At 38.7% G+C, this 18,289-nt stretch overlaps 1 protein-coding gene across 1 annotated transcript in view; it reads left to right on the top strand.

Moving 5' to 3' along the window:
- nlgn4xa (neuroligin 4 X-linked a) overlaps nt 1–5,924 on the top strand; it is a 65,699-nt gene extending 59,775 nt beyond the window's left edge. Inside the window, exon 6 of the mRNA XM_008325295.3 lies at nt 4,480–5,924. Coding sequence (XP_008323517.1) covers nt 4,480–5,374 — 895 coding nt within the window. The 3' untranslated portion in view covers nt 5,375–5,924. The remainder of the gene's footprint in view (nt 1–4,479) is intronic.
- Nucleotides 5,925–18,289: the final 12,365 nt, after the last annotated feature.

The raw sequence follows: 18,289 nt of genomic DNA, 5'->3' as shown, positions 1-18,289 counted from the left end.
AGAACTTAACGAATTGGTGAAGTCAGTGTGCTGAGGAGGCTGATGTTTAAAGACCTGACAAAGGTTATGGCTTTTTGAGCCAGCTGCAAGCCCCGCCTCTTTAGAAAGACAAAGGTGGAGCCAGCTTACTGTACACTATTCTGAAGGTTTCAGACAACACACGTGTGTCAAAGAGATTTTTCACAGTGCCCAAGAAATGCTCTTTTAAATTGGATTTTGTGTTTTTTTTTTTTCTTATATTTTATTTAATAAGATTGCATTTCTAAAACCCATGATGGGAATTCCTGATTCCTGCAGAGTTAGCTGCCTTATCGACCTGTTGTCAGGAAGGCTTCCTCCTCCTGCTATTTTTATCTGCAGGTTTAATAAAGCAGATCCTTGAATCTGTGAATGTAACAAATTGCTGTGCTGATGTTTTGACACGTTTCTTGATGCCTTACTGAAAATTGGCATTTGCAGAGAATTATAATGGATAGGTATGCTTCTGCAGTATTGATTTAGTTTCCTTTAAATATTTTAACAGGTAATGCGTGCGTTGTAGCACAAACCTCAGTCTACCATAATTTCAGGGATTGTTTTTTCTTGTTTTTAAACACAAGGCCTTTTATCCACTTAGTCTCCCATGGCAAAGTCAGTGGAGAAAATCAAGGTTTTTGACTGTTGAACACACACCAGCTGGCCATGCCCTGCTGCCACAATCAGCCAAATCTAATCTGGAGACTCTCAACACTAATTCAAATTCAAGAAATCACAAAAAAATATTACTAAGTAGTACAACAACAACTACCTTGTGCTGTTATGTAAAAATGCAGAACTTTGTTGTGTGTAAATGAGATATCACTAGGGATGACCGATATTATTGGCCCGATATTAGAATAATTATTTGATATCTGTATGCATCGATATCAATTACCGTTCAAATTTGGTTACAGATAAAGAAAATTTGTTAACAACGCCTGGGTTTTGTCAAATGACGTGTGACCTACAATAGTTTTGGGGATAAACGGCTGTATATGAAGCGAAAGTCACTAGATGGCAGCATTGCAACTCATTTGATTTATCTATTTTAATATTCAGGGAATTGTATGCAGAATGCCAGAAACTCATACAGTGGTTTGTACAGATAAATACATATTAACAGGCCTACATCGGTATACGATGATATCGAAATTGGAAATGAAGTGTGTATAAATAGAAAATTATAATTTAAATCCAATTTTAATGTACACATTTTACTTTTTCCTGAAGTTTCTTCAAAAGTTGAACTGTCAATCGTTTCATTCCTGAAACCAGCTCCTGGTTAACTGTGAGACAGTGAGAGTTCTATAAATAGTTTAAAAAAACCCTGCAGTCAATGGATAAGCCTTTAAGAATGAATCTACACCTATGCTAATATACTTTATGCAGTACTTATTTAAATCTTGGGTCCATGTCAGATGGTACCAGCTTATGCTACATTCATTACCGCTAATCTGTGTACGTGATTGCATCTGTTCAGCGGTGTGGCATTTCATCTTTGCATTTTTTATTTTACTTACACCTGTCACTGTTATTAATATGCACAGATTGGAGGATGAATGAGAACAGATGCAAAGCCACAGCAAAGTATTTTTTTCTCAGTCTCAAACGTAACAGTCTTCAAGAATCATGTCAGTTTGAGTGGTTATTAAATTATTTGAGCAGTGAAGTGCTGTTAGAACGGTGAGTACTGGATTTACAGTGAGGTGCAACCACATGTAAACATTAAACAGATTCAGAGGAAGGCACCAGCTGGAGAGCTGTCATGTCTTGTGGGGAATGAGAAGACAACGGAATAACTTAGCATTGATGTGTAATATAAGGTTCTGGGAACGTAAAGAAGTATTTTTCTTTATTCATCAGCTGGTAAACAAACATTTGTTTTGCCTAATAATAATTAATCAGTTCTTTTTCATGTCAAATACACTTTTGTTACTTGCCTATTTAGTTCTTTACATTATGTAGTTTAAATCAATGAAATTAAATTCTTCTGAATTGTTAAGTCAAAACAGAATATATATTTTATTGCACTGATGATGCATTAAATTTAGTACATAGTTTTATAATTAACAGTTTTCTAATTATAAAGAATGAAATTGGGCTTGCAACACAAACAAGTTGCAGAAATAAAGATAAACTCCAATAACCGTCTGAAAAACCTTTAGCTGAGAGTGTAAAAAAATGATAGTCGTCCCCATGTCAGGTCATCAGGAAGGATTCAGATCACCTGATCTAAACTCCTGTGTTCACCCACAGCTGAGGCCAATCCCATAGATTGGAACAATATTAAAGAGTGACTCAGTCCACAGAGCTGGTTTGGATACTGCCAAAGGAAAGTGTAGGTTTCAGGTTATTTTTGAGGAATAATTTTGTTCGGTAGAGAAAATGTTGCGAGTTTGTTTTTGTTTTGTTTGTTTTTCATACAAAGGCAACAGTGTATCACTCTTTTTTTCGTTGATGTTTATGAAGACATTGCCTCTTCAGTATCTTGCAGACACTCGTTTTGGAGTAGTAATGTAAAAAGTATAAATGAATGTGATTGTGATTTAGGAGCGCTCCACTGGAGGCAGCAGACTCATCATCCAGATGCAGTTATAGAGCATGGCCAGTATTCACTGTAGTGACAGCAGGTTGATGAATGTCACACAGGACAGGACCCGAATGAGTTAAAATTACCGGGTATATTGAGGACGAAGAATGTGAAGTGTTACACAGCGTGTGAAAGATGGCACGTCAACTGTAAATTAATTGCGTGTTGCGTCACTCATGCCGTTTTTACAATGTAGCTTAACATAGTAGCAGCGAGTTTTTACTTTACAAAGTAATGCACAGTGTAGCGGTTAGCATGCCTGCCTAGCGTTCAAGGAGCTAAGACTCCTGGGTTCTATTCCCAGAAGAACCACCATATTTCTGTAGTGCACTGTGAACCTACAGTGTGTTCCCTGGGCTTTAACTACCACAGGATTAAATACTACAGTTACTAATACGGTCAATTCAGGATTGAGTGTAAATATGGTCTATGTGTTTCTACAGGTTTTTCTCTGTTTTGTGGCCCTTTTTTTAACCAGCCTTTGTGTGTTGTTCATGAAGTGCAACCATACTTCAGACCACTTCACCGTGTTGTACACACTCCAAGCATGCTTCATACTTTATCAAGGAATCAGGGTGCTGTGGAATCAGTTAGCAAACACACAAACTCTACAACAACTGGTTCTCATCTCCATTCCTAACATGTGTGTATTAGCAAATCAGACACATCTATCATCACACATCCTTTCAGATTGTCGGCTCCAAGGTTGTTACTTAGCCTTTACTCTCACTCATTTCTCTGAAGTCAATAAAATTGTTGTCATGGAGGGACAAGAGAGGCTGCTGTTTACCAGAAAACATGAATATAAACCACCAAAGCTATACATAGGGTTGAAGAGGTTTTAATTAGTCAGTGTACTGCACTGTGAAGACACAACCAAGTTTTATCCATGTAGCGTTTAATGATTCAATTCTAACTTTAGCTGAAGGAGATATAGAAGGTGCTAATCCAGGTCTGCCATGTTTAGTGAGTTGGTGGTTCAAATCCTAACATCTATAGAGTGTTAAGTGAAAGCTATTAATGACTGACATTCAACAAAGTCCAACATGGTAGCATAAAGGGTTTTTATTGCTACTTAGGAATTAAGAAGTTGTGACTATTTTCAAAAATATTAGCCCCAAAGATGACTACTAGCTGAATTCTGTTCTGCCTTACGTCTAATCTATTCTTTAAAAAGCAAATACCAATACCAAGGACCATCCTTGTCTTCATAAACAGAGTCCTTTTGTTGATGTTTCTATCTTATTCCTTGATCTTGACCATGCTTTTGGAGAAATACATTACTTTATGACCTTTTGTCTTTTTAAAGACAACTACAACTGTTAGTCTTTCCTTCTTTTTTTTTCTCTTGAGTAAGTACACCAACACTTTAAGCAGATTGACAAACTTTGTTTTCCTCTGAAAAAGCTAGAAAGGTAGAAAGTTCAACTTTCTGGCCATGAAAATATGCTTTAAAAAACTTTAACCAAGTATGATGTTTATATATAGAGGTTATAACAAAGTTAGGTTTGTTATAAGGTTAAACAAAAGTCTTTACTGAGAAACGGTTCCTTGACACAAAAGAAATTGCTGCTAAGTGAAACTAATGGCCAGTCACGTCGCTGATTTTGTATCATCATGCTTCCTTAACTCAAACCGAAGGCTATGGCAATTTACAGTGGCATAAAACCTTGTTGTTTTAATTTGGTCGTAATGTTTAAATAGCAATAAAGGCAAATGTTACATTCACTGTCTTTGCTGTTATTTTATGCCCCATTAAAACATGTTTTCTGCCTCCTAATGGATGTCGTATACATCAATTATCCAGCCACATATTAGACTCAACACTACAGATGTGTTTTATCTCCTCTTTTTTCTCCTTTTGTCCTCAGGGATCCAAACCAGCCGGTACCACAGGACACAAAGTTCATCCACACAAAGCCCAACAGGTTTGAGGAAGTAGCCTGGACCAAGTACAACCCTAAAGACCAGCTATATCTCCACATTGGCCTCAAGCCTCGAGTCCGAGACCACTACAGGGCAACCAAGGTGGCCTTTTGGTTGGAACTGGTACCGCATCTGCACAACATAAATGAATTCTTTCAATATGTGTCGACGACGACCAAAATACCTCCCCAAGACACCACGCCCTACCCTTATACCAAACGGTTCCCGGGCAAAAACACCTGGCCATCCACCACCCGCCACCCTGGGGTCCCTCCCGCCAACACCAAGCAAACCACTGACCAACGTAAGAGCGACGATTTGATTGACGAGTCCACAGTGTTGATCGAGACCAAGAGGGACTACTCCACCGAGCTCAGCGTCACCATTGCCGTGGGGGCCTCTCTCCTCTTCCTCAACATCTTAGCCTTCGCTGCGCTCTACTACAAAAAGGACAAACGGCGGCACGAGACAAACCGGCGTGTTCCCACCCCACAGCGCAACTCTGCCCCCAGCAACACCCCGTCCACGGCCAACGACGTGGCCCACCTGCAGAGTGAGGAGCTAATGTCGCTGCAGATGAAGCAGCAGCAGCTGGAGCACGAGCACCATCACGAGTGCGAGGCGCTGCAGGCCCATGACACGCTGCGTCTGGCCTGCCCGCCCGACTACACTCTCACACTGCGCCGCTCGCCGGACGACATACCGCTTATGACGCCTAGCACCATCACCATGATCCCTAACTCGCTGGCTGGTATGCAGCCTCTGCACAACTTCAACACATTTGGTGGCAGCCAGAACAGTACCAACATTCCCCACGGCCACTCTACCACGCGGGTATAGTTTTGCACGGCCATGGATTTTGAAAAATATCCACAGCAGTGAGTAAGCCACTGACTGTGTGTGGGGGACAGACTCTAGCCTCTGCAAATGCTATTTTGCTACTATGCCTTCTCGGAAAAAACTAACAATATTTAAAGTGAATGTTAATGTTATTAAAAAAACAAAACTTTGGAGCTAAGTTTCTTGAAAGGTTTTCAAGGAAATTTACCAAATCTAAAGGCAACCAGGGGAGAACTGTTGCAAAAAAACAAACAAAAAAAAGCATTCAACAGTGTCCGTTTGCATTAAATACACAACAGGGCAACAGTTCACGAAAAAAGCAACAAATGATCATGTGCAACGTCATTGTTTTACGTATCAGACACCAGACATGGGCACACAAACTCTTCACCCCGGCCTGAAATGTATATATGAGAAGTTTGTACAGTTAAATAACATAAAAATGAGATTAATTTAAACCTAAAAAGAAAATACAAAAAGTATATAGTCGTGTGTGTGTGTTGAAATTTCAAGAATATTTTAAATGATAAAATGTTGTTAAAAGTGCTTTTTCAGTTGTTTAATTTTTGCCAAAATCCTATTTCTGTCATTTTTCTCCTTTAGCTGTAAATATAAACAAACTAATCCTATTTCTGTCATTTTTCTCCTTTTGCTGTAAATATAAACAAACAAACAGTTTTTTTTTCACAACAGTTTTTTTTTCTCCATACGACCAAAATGCGAACACAATCCCATCCTGGAGGAGTTGCACATGGCGGATCATCACATGCACTTTGTCTTTTACATTGCTCTAAGTCCACTCTGTAAAATGTCACATGTCCAAGAAGGACTGACTGGATCTCATCAGCCACCTGTTGTACTTTCTCCTGTTTGCTTTCATTTCTCATTCCATTACTTGTCTTGCAGTCTCAGCACCATCTGAGCTTTTACCACATGTCCGGCTGTGTTTTATTTAGAAATAAAATGGTAGAAATTTGTTTTTCTTGCTTTTATATCAACATTAGTTGGATATGTTTGTAAAAAAATATATATGTTAGATATTTCCAATGTGTCATATGCTAGCAATATGTAAAGTATTGTGTAAGGCTATGTGATATTTTTGGGCAAAAAGCAAGTGAATGTGTAAATAGTAATGATATTAATTATTACAATATAATAACAACATTAACTTCTTTTTTTTTTTGGTTTTGCATCCTATTATAAAAAAGACGGGAATAAATCCACCAAATTTTAAGCTCCATTTTTGTAAATTCTATAAAAGTAAATACATATATATATATTCTTGCCATTACGTCCCTGAGCCCCTGAGATACTGGAGGGTTTTAATGTAGTTTAAAAAAAATCTTATGTTTGTGTTCTGTTTGGTTGCAGTTTTTGCCTTAAGTGATAATAGAGATATTTCTGGCTGGACACCTGTATGAACTTTTTCTGCAACATTTTTAATAAAATATCACAGTATTTTCTAAAAAAAAAATACATATATATACAGAGAGAGCTGGTCTTCATATTTGCCTGGATGTTTGTACTGTGTTTGTGCGGGGTGGGGGCTGGATACCACTAGCATTAGCATACAAATGCTACTGTACACTATGTTTGTAATTGTTTCTTTTTACTTTTGATTTGTTTACATCAAATACATTAAAAATTAAGAAATAAAATGGTAATACAGCAAATAAAAAAGTAAAAAAAAAACAACAAAACAAGGTTAGCATTCAAACCAATACAATTAAAATTGAAAATAAATAATAATAACCGTTTCCAATTTTATAAACTAGTAAAAAAAGTCCTACTGCTGAGATCAGGTGTTCATATATCATCAGTCGGTCAGTCAAGCCATATATTTCACCACAAAGTTAGTTTCTCAGTTCATTAGTTCCTGCCTTTGTGCTGCTCACCACAATATATAAATATATTAGGGCTGTCAAATGATATGAATTTGTAATCTGATTCATCACAGGTGGTTTTAGATTAATCAAAATTAACCATGATTGATCTTGGTCATAATTACTCACAATTAATCATGATTAATCAGTTAAATCAAAATGTATATATACATATATCTTTCTTGATTCTTGAGCACAGAACAGAACTGAGGGAATCCACCTTGTTGTATAATCGTTGCCTTTTATATGATGCATTGAATCATTCACTGACCTTAACAAGTGGATGTGGTTTTGTTTTTTTACCAAGGAATCAGAGCAAACAGTGGAATCAGAGCTGTGAGCTTAAAACAAGAGGGCATTTGTTATTCTTTCCAGCTTTAATAAAGACAAAATTATTTCAAAAATGAACACAGTTGGACTGTCAGAAATACGAGTTTTCCATGTTACAAGTAAGCAACTTTTGCAAGATTTTCCTGGTAATACGGGGAAACATATAAGTGCTCAACCAAGCTCTATTTTTAACGCTCTCTCTCTATCTCTCTCTTTCTCTCTCTCTCCCCTCGCTCTCCTCATGCCCTGTCCTTCTCCTACCTTAGTGGCCCCCGACACTGTCTCGCTGTTTTGCTCACTGTTCCTCGTTGGGTTATTTTACCCATTTCTATAACAATAACATAAAATATTTTCTTAATTATTATAATTTTATAATATCAATATATTTTTTATTATAATTTAATTAATCAATAGTATAATTCTAAGAGGAAACGAATAAATTGGTTTTTAGGTATTCTTAATGGGAAAATCCAATTAAGATACGAGTGGTTCGACATGCGAGTGCTGTTGTGGAACAGATTCATCTCGAAGCCTCACTGTATGTGTATTATTTTACTTTTGCACATTTTCTCTCCATATAAGGCACTGTAATTTAAAGTGAAGGTAAAGTGGTTTGTTTGTTGACCAGGCTCTGATAATTTAAGATTAATTTAACTCTTGCGGACATGAGCCATTGTCCACGCTGAACATTTCTATTCATTGCTCCCTGTGATTGGATGAAACCCTGTTGTCAAAGAAGCCATGTGAACTCTTTTGTTGCAGAAATGTAACCGCGTCGACTCAATCAATTCTAGAGATGTAGTACTTTAAACCTCTGAAAGATTGAATCTGCAAACACTTTGGTCTACACTAGCCTAGCTGCATTGTCTGCCTCTTTGTGGCCTTTGTGAATTATTCTTGTTGTGCTCTGTAAGGGGAAAACAAGACGTCCCTGTGAGCTGAATAGTAAACAGTGTCAGTACCAGGCTTTCCCCTGACAGTTGCAGTGGAGTAGAGCTGTCTTGAACCCCCCCCCCCGCCCCCCAGACTGTCATCCCACCTCCATTCTCACCATTCAATCTATCGATCCGCTTTGCAACAAGCTAAGCAAATTAGCATTTGACTTAAAACTGAAGTGACAGGGGGGAAAATTGAAATCTTTAACGGTAATCTGCAGTCATTGAGGAGTGGTGGACATCCCCGTGTGACGTACAGAACGCCTCATCACAATTTGATGTGCTGAATGCCCTTGGGAGAAAACATTGGTTAAATCTGCAAAATAGCACAGATATGCTAAGATAAATATCAGTATTTTTGGTGTAACATTTACAGGCAGACTTTTTCATCGGTTTGTTTATTTATGCTCTGGTTAACATTTGGACAGTGCAGGAATTTCAGGAGGATTAAAAGGAAATATAGGTGGGAGGGGAGGGGTTGCTAAATGGGAATACTGGAGACTGGAATAGAATTTAATTAAGCTGGCACCTGGCCCTCCATCACTCAACCACTATCCCTGAACTGTCATTCAAGTGCACCGCTCTCCAGGCAGCCATTACTGAGGCATATCGATTGCCACAGTGACAAGGTAGTGCACCAAATGGGAGCAGGCACTCGGTGTGTTTGTGTGGTTATGTGGGTAGAAAGAAGAGAGACTCATCTGAATGCAGTAAACAGCACATTCGACTAAACCACACTGTTGCCAGATGCTCTCCAGAAGTTCCCAAAACGATAAATTAAAATTCCGGTGCAAAATTCCAGCATCAGTGTCAGTTAACTGTGACTCTCGTTCTGGGAAGTAAAAAAAAAAAGTCTTCTCTTTGACTATGACTAATATGAATATAGCAAATATAACATTGAAACTAAATGAGAGAAAAATGAAAAACAGTGTGATGAATGAGAAAAACGGTGTGACTCACAGCACCACAGGAGTTCCACCAGCGGTCAAACGGTGTGACTCACAGCACCACAGGACTTCCACCAGCGGTCTAGGACTAGAACAGCATAAATGAGAAATAGTACAGGTTCATCTCTGCCTTGTCAACAAGAGAGGAACCTGGTTAATAAAACTATTCCACTATGGACATATGTTCTGTTTCTTTGTGGAGCAAAGTTAAATATGAAATGTGCCGTGATGAACTGTGATCTGAACTTTTAAGGCATGAGTATCAAAATGTCAATTTCATAGGAAGAAATCACTAAAAATCCAAACTCAGTTGTGAGCGAGAAAGGTAAACGATAGTGTGTACGAAAGGTAAAGAGTGAGGGGAATGGGGAGAGGAGGTGGAGACAGAACCGGGACCTGAAGCAAATGTTCAGCAGTAAGAATTTAATGGTGGACTTAAGGCAATCATACTGTGGCCAAGCATGATGGCCCCTTAAAGGTCAGGGTCTATGGCCAGTGTGAGTGCGAGTGAACTGGGCCTGAGTATGGCACACTTCCCTGACACAGTATGGTTGACAAATGTGTGCTGAAGCACAGTACACTTGGTGACACGTGCACAAGCTTCAGAGATGTCCCATGTTACCTGCAGCCTTACACACATATACAAAAATGTGTGTATGTGTGCAGCACGGTTGACTGTGAATGGCCGCCTTGCGCATTTGATAACTGGAGACATTGGCGTGGGCTAACTAATTTAAAGATGGTTCACAAAGAACAAGACTGTCATTGCAGCTGTGTAGTTGGATTTTGGACAGTGGTGGATAAGGAAGCGTTTTTGGGTCCAGAAGGTTTCAGGTTCGAGTCCATCAGCTGCCAAGTTACCACTGAGGTGTTCTGAGGATGGCACCGTCCACTCACTGCTCCCTGGGTGCCTAAACCTGCCCACTGTTCACTTTGGTGATGGCTTAAAGGCAGAAACCTGCCTCTCTGCTCTATGAAGAATGAAAAAAAAAAAAAAAACTCAGACGATAAAATGAAAAAACACAATGTTGGGGGATTCTCACTTGATTTTCACTTCATTTACAACATGAAACCTGATGTAACGTGTTGATCATGCAAATGAGTGATTTCTCACTCACTGGATCCAGTGTTGACATGTTTCACCACAGAAAAAGAAGTGCTTGTTCCTCCCTCTCCTATGTATTAACTCATTTGTTGTTTGTCCCTTTGAGCTAAAACATATCTTTTGCTGTAGACTTTTGTAATCTAGAGTAAAACCTCAGCGTCATTAGAATTCGTTTAGATATATAGACTAATAGATCCTTTATCTCGCTTTTTTTCTCTCTAAGTGTACAGTACATACAGACTAATAGGCCGTTCCAGTTCAACACAAACATCATTTAGCAGAATACATTATGGGCAGTTGGGTGCACAAACCCCGGCTCTGGGGTCATTGCTATAGAAATGGCCTTCATTTGTGTGTAATGAAACAGCCGACGGGATCCCAGCGATCTGGGTTGAACTAATGAGGGCATCTGACGGAAGCAGCTGGCCTCCTCTAATGTTCTCATCTCTCTTTACTCTTCCATTGTATCATCAAACAACACTAAACTAATTTACTTCAATAAAAGGATAACAGTGGCAATGTGAGGTAGAGAGTTCAGATATGAACGGCAGCTACGCTGTTTTATCCTTACACGTTGAAACATTTTCATCAATTATCTCCAGAATATACAACATCTATCAAGTCCAGCTCTTGTTAGCATTTCAAAGTCTGTTTCAAAAAGTTTCCACATTGACTCAAATCTTCAGACCAAAGGATTAGGTCATTAGGCCCATTTACACACCATCAGTTTGTTTACATGCAGAGTTGGGATCGACACCACGGTTAAAGCCTAATCTGAACCCATGGATTCGACTGCTGTTGATCTCAGTGTACAGAACTATTAGCATTTAGCTTTGTATTGGAAATCAACATAAAAAGTAACTTCTGTTTTCATTTGTAATGTCTCGCTGTTCAGTCAAAATGGTCCAGTTGTAAAAAGCTGGGTTGAGTCACAGCTGTAAGGCCACCGTTGCTGGTCGGAATTCCAAGGAATGGCTTGTTGATGGTATTGAGCTCCCACTACATGGATTCAGAAACACTGCACGTCCTACTGGAGCACCATTTACAGCACTACGTAATGAACTAAGTAATTTAATCATTGTTTAGCTTTTTTCAATCAAAGTATGTATTGAATTGGGAAAATTAGCAGAGACTGACAGACATTTGCTGGCAGCATTGGTCATGGTGAAAAACTGCTCTCTGAACATTACCTCTGGTCACAGGGAGAGGAATTAGAAAAGTGTGTGTGTGTGTGTGTGTGTGTGTGTGTGCAATCTAGATTTGTCTCCTATTGAAAATATACCGTGCATCAATCAGAAAAGGGGAATTGGATGCTGCTGAGCAGCACAAATCTTTCCACACAGTAAATATTGGCAAACTCTAACTTGCAAATTTGCCATATTTACTGGCACTGGGGTGTAATTAAATCAAAGATGACATAACCCACAAGTACATTTTTCTCCGTTTCCAATTTTGGAATTTGTTGTGTTGTATTAATCATAAAATAGAGTTAGGTTGGTCAGTGAAAACCCTGAAAACCTTGTTTATTGTTCAGTACCTTTACGAGGTTTTGATGAAAATGTTAGTGCTAAAGATAATTTATGACAAATTTCACAGTTTAGCAGAGCAAAACATGTCTAGAATTGAAAATTAATTAAGTAGGAATCATTGCCAAACTCCCCAACAAGTCTACTGTCTGCCTGCCTACATTCATCACTTTGATCCACAGTATTATTATAGTAGGGACAGTATGGGTGCTTTCCTAATGGAAACTACAACATGTAGGAAGTGAAGGTCACTGCTGCTCTGCCCTGCTGCTTGGCCACCAGATGACACGGCACAGATGATTTATGGTGGCTGGCTGCTTGGCAGCAGTGCAGGGACTGTTGTTTTTTTTCACTGCCCCCCACAGATACAACCAAAATTGGGTTACTTACCAAATGTAAAACGTCTGTATCAGACTAACAAATTTAATCATGGCCTTCCTTCCCTGTGCAGGTTGTTTTAATACAGCTGCATTACAGAGGTCTCTCGTCTCCATCTGCCTCTGTTTGGCAGACACGGTCATGTGACCTGGGTGGTGTCGGTGCAACACGCAGGTTTTTGTAGGATCAGAATATTTAAAATATAAAGTTGGGGTAAGAACTCCTTTTTACCTCCTGGGGAGGTGCAATGATAGTAGACAGGGTTCCTTATTTAAGTAGAAGTTATGCTAATATCAAGACACTCAGTTCCATTTTCATTTTTTTTTTTATATTTCATAAATATATTGGAAAATACTAGCATCTTTAGACTGTCATATTTGGTATTCAATAAATGTCACTAAAAGTAGACCAAGGGAAAAAGTCGTGAAACTAAGAAATGTAAAAGTTAATTTTCACCTGTTGTTATTGCAATGTGGGTCACAAGTGTTTGTCTCTTTCAAAAAGTAGGTCCTATTTTAAATCTGCAAAAAACTACTCTTAATTTTAACATCTGGCCATTTTTTTGGAATAAAAAATATAGAAAATCCCTTTTCATATGAACAGCTAATACAGTTCAAACATAGATTAGGAAAGAAATGAATTGACAGAAGGAAAGAATTTGTTTAACTTGTTTGCACTCCCCCATTTGCACAGAGGCGCCCCCCACAGGAGGTGCACCTTACACTGGATTGACAGCTGCCATTTAAACTGAATCTGTGATTCTTTGCTTAAAAGACATAGTTAGCTTCTCAGCTCAGCACTCCTAATTAAAACTCGGTTTACGAGTTTTTACGTTTATGACACCTTCAACCTAAGAAACTCCCATTGCTCCTTTCACTAACTACTTCCTCTGATTGTGTTACGTTCACTTTCTTTCGTTTGTGTTGTTTTTTTGCCGTTCATTACGGCTCCCAAGCCATCTTCTGATGTTTTATGTCCTAGATGATGTTAGCATATGGGTGAACGCCATAGGTACCTATGTGCAATATGTGAGTTGCATGTTACATTTTGCTGCAGGAATGGAACACTGACGTCATCGACCCCTTTGTTTCTCTCTCTCTCTCTCTGTGTGTGAGAGACAGAGAAAGTCAATTCCAGCTGATAGTATTTACAGATAAAAGCCATAAAACAGCAGATTTCTCCAGCTGTAAAAGGTGAGCTCCTCTCTTCCCGCTGCAGGAATGTTATTATGAGTCCACAATTCTCACCACTAACGATGACCTTGATGCTCCGTTTTAACAAGGCCAGGCTGTGGAGTGCTGCACTACAAATGTCCACTGGGTCCACGTAAAGAAGCTGAGAAACATGGATGGACTTTCAACACATGGAAATCCAAATCAATACAAATGGCATCTGCTGCTGAGCATACACTCGCTTAGAGCTTAGAGAGTGTGTGTGTGTTGTTTGGTATATGAGAGAAATGGTGAGGGGATGTAAATCAATAACAGTAGAAAAAAGAAAATGTACATGGTGAATAACACACAGCAGAGATCAATATGATAATTTCATTGATGAAAAGTATTCTCCTTCCACTTTCCCTTGGCTCCTCCCATCAGGGGTCACCAGCACAGATCGTCTGCCTCCATCTAACTCTGTCGTCTTTGCCTGCTGTGCTGTTGTACCAACAATCTATTGGTCACTTTTATACCTGGTCCATGAATCCTCTCCAAGGTCTTCTCCTTCTTTCTAGCATTATCACCAAACACTAAGCACTTACTCTCCACCTGAGCATTTTTCATCAGTCCATAATGAAAAATGAAGAACCTTCAGCTCTGCCATCTCCAGATCTGCTTCATGTCTCCTAGACACTGATGCTGTCTGTATCTCCTTGACCATCTCATAGACCCTGCACTACTGCTGCTGTCAGTTTCACAGTGCAATAACTGCTAAAAGTCTCCAGCAGAAAATCATTTTCAACAATTTCAGGCCTTAATGGTTCCTCTGATGAACCACACACGTCTATCTTGACAAGTGAAACGCTGGCCCTTCAAGTCATATTTTGAACCATTTTAACACTTCTTTACACCGGCCCTGGCATGTGAGTGTAATTATATTGACGGCACATATGTAGGCTGTGTCACTCCTAGTGTTGATGAGGACACCCGCTGAGGTACAGCGCGGTAATTAGCACATGAGTCAAGCTGTTAATAACTGGGTTTTTGACCCTGTCTGGGATACGTCCTGTGTTTTTGTTAATTCCTCCATGTACGCAGAAATGGTGCAAGTTTCTGTAAAATATGAATTTATGAAGCACTTTAAAAAGCAATAAAATATGGAAAGACAAAGACCTTAACCTTAGAACAATAATTTTGCCACATTGCATATTAGTAATGAAGCAACTTCAAAAGGCACCAAGACATTAAACCTCAATTAGGCTTTAAAATATAAGCCCTGAAAGAAAACCAGACTATCTGAGTCTCAGGGATTTTTTCATTTTTCAGGATGTAGTCCAACTGATTCTCCATCTTGGATAAAATTTTAATATTTTGTGTGCATCAGTAAGTCTATTCTGGGTTTTAAACAGAACGACAGAATGAAGAAGGAACTGAATCCTAAATCCTGGGTTCCTCTCTTTTATGTCACTGCAGGGTTTTTCAGATTCAGTACGTCACACTGCTCTTGCATTGACATGACAGCATCTGTGTTTCGAAACTAGAGCTTAGCATGAATGGCTAGTGTGAAAGGCCCAGAAAAAGAAAGAGGTTGAAGGATTTGACTTTATTTTATTGAAAAAAGCAGCAACAAAATCAAATTAATGACTGTGTTGGCTTTTCTAAATAGATTAGCTTCGGCTGTAGCTATGGTTACCAACAATGGAGTCTGAAAAAACGGGACACTGGTGCGGCTGAAGCCACAAAGGCAATTTAAAACAAACAAAAAAAGGAATTACAGACATGTTCACCACGTTAGTCTTTGGACTTAGCTGTAGCTAATTCTTGAAATCATTGAGTCAGGGGCGGAGTAAAAACTAGGACAGTTTACCACATATAACCATATATACATACAAAAACCATCAACCTTCTGATCTACTTGCTGTAGGTAAAGTGTTCAAACCACGTCTACCTCCGTGTGTCCTGGTCCTAAAATCTTTTGAGGGAAACTTAAGTCCATCTTAATTTCTATCTATTAGGGAATTCTCTTTAAAACAAACCGCACATTCTAGTGGTGTCCAATGCTGGTGTCCAAATAATAATAGTAAAAAAACAGCAGTTTAGTGCTAGTAGAATTTGCATCCACAGATCACTGTGCTTCTTGACCTTTCTAGTTTCTAGTTCCTATGCTAAAAAAACAACCTTATTTTTTACACAGACTCAAACCCGACAAATGTATTTTCATGAAGTCTAATCAGCCATGTGCTTCCCTCCTGCTATTTTTTTTCCCTCCAGCCCTGATGCATTATACCTCCCTCTCTGTATACATTAACTGTGCTGTGGAGGTGGAGAGCAGAGAATCAATGCAATCTCTCGCAGTTGTCACTGCAGAGCATCTTCTTTCTGTGTGACAGATGAGCGATGCACACTTTCACACTTTTTTTGGCAGCACTGATTAAGAAGCCTTGGTTCTTGTGTGCCATCAGCACCTGCGTGGAGATGGTAACATGCACACTGTGTCTGTCTACAAAAACAAGCAGGAGAAAAATGAGTTTGTCCTGTTTAAAAGTGAATATGATTATTTTGTCACTGCAAACCCAGTTTCTTTTTAGTGCACAGTTTGAATGTGATGCTCTGTTCTCACCTTGTCCCTCTTTGTTAGCCCAAAAACCACAAAGCACTTTATGAAAAACCAATCACTTGTTATCAGGACTTTTTAATTTCTTGGTGTGTTTTGGGATTTGGATTTCCTGTTGCTGTGTCCCTTGGCAATAACAACAGAAAAATGACTTTGGTTTCTCGACAGCCTCGGTTTAGCACCAAAGTTTATCCTGAAAGAATTCAGTCATCAATAATAAATTATTTAGACAGAAAATATGTCATTTATAAATATACATTTTGTTCCATGACTGTTCCATCAATGGAGCTGATAACTAACATTAGACACTGCTGATTGTTTATTGATTTTTACACAGGCATTGAGCCCGGCGAGCCCTGATTGCAGAAATAATGCTTCACCATTGTCCAATCACTGAACTTTGCACTTACACAGACATAAAGAAAACACATACAAGTAAATAGCATCAGTTTATCATCCAGTAACGAGGCGTTTAAAGGGTGGTAACCAGTACAGGCTCTGAGGATATTTAGAATTTATATTTAGCTCTCAGGCAACTATTGAGGCAGCTTTTAAATAAGTAGAAACCCACAGTGGACCATAGTCTAATACACAAAATACACAGTTGAGCATACTGTCACAGTGGGAGGTGAGCATTCATCTTAACACTATTAGTGTCTTTAAAAGGCCGGTAGTAAATACCAAACTAAACATTTGCTTAACACTATTAGTGTCTTTAAAAGGCTGGTAGTCTTAAAAAAATACCAAACTAAACATTTAAAGAAAATACATTTTGTTGGAAACTTTAAACCGTACTTTTGTACAACTAAGTTGCATTGAGGCTACATCTTCCAGCTTATCTAAGTTAAAAAAATGATCAATCTTTTTTACAGGTACATTATAGAAGGAGAACCCTGGTTTCAACACTCATTACAGTACGTATGTGGAACAATGGTGATCACCTTGGTTCAATGAGCTCTGAGGTCAATAATGTGGGAAAGGTCAGATGTCAGGCACTAAGGCAAATGGACACCAAGAGAAAATAGCTGCACTGAAATTAGTACCTTGTGCAAAAAATCATCCTGTGGTGTAAGTCCAGAAGTACACATTGTTGCAGTACCTTTTTACTCTCTGTAGGGTTGGTTTGTATTTTATGCATCCTATTTGCCTGCACCATGTAGAGTGTACAAGAGTTCTTCTATACTGTATATACAGTAGTCCCCTAAATCTGACTTCATTCCTGACATTTTAAGTACAAACTCTAATTTCAGAAAACTCAGTAAAATAAAAGTGGAAATTTAATTTGGCAATGGGCATCCAACACATTCCAAAAAAAAATAAAATAAAATGAAAAAATGGGTGTTTGCCAATGGGTCACAGTCACTGTCATTTTATTATTCTATGCAGTATGTAGTATAAATATGAAATGTTCGTAGTAGGATAATATTAATCGCAGTTTCCACTATCGCCTTCGGATCAATTTGATTCACTAAAACTAACCTTTGACCTAACTTCAATGATCAAGGTTAGGTTATGTAGTTAACAGTTAACCCATAAATACGCAACCTAGAACAAAGTTCCTTAAATTAGCTTTCAAGTCTGTTCATTTGGTGGGCATCCAACATTTAAATCTTTTTTGTTATTTTAATATTAACCTAACTTTGGTCTTTTGTTTGGCCCAAATTCTTTAACGAATCCAAAATATGTTTAAAAAGCAGCAGCAATCTGCAAAAAAGATGCTGAAATCAGTTGCAGTAAACTTAAATTACCATTCAATTCAGCAATAATTTCTCAGTCAGCAGAAAGGAAGCTGCCAAAATCTTTTTAGCGTCTGCGTCAGTGTTTAGGCTCCAGCTGATGCGAGCTGGCAACAGTTGTCCACTTCAAATGCACAGTACCTTTTTCTCAACCCCTATTTGGGGGCTAATGTTAACAAATGAGCTGCCAGTGATTACGGCGCCGTCGGAGCATAAAAACACATGAGTCATAAGCAGTCAATTCACCGATCAATCACTGATTCTGTCAGTGCAGTATTTAAGCCCACATTCACCTCATCATGATACG

Source organism: Cynoglossus semilaevis, chromosome 14 (genome assembly GCF_000523025.1).
Source record: "Cynoglossus semilaevis isolate Cse_v1.0 chromosome 14, Cse_v1.0, whole genome shotgun sequence".
NCBI classification, from domain to species: Eukaryota; Metazoa; Chordata; class Actinopteri; order Pleuronectiformes; family Cynoglossidae; genus Cynoglossus; species Cynoglossus semilaevis.
This window is presented reverse-complemented; position numbering and strand designations above follow the sequence as displayed.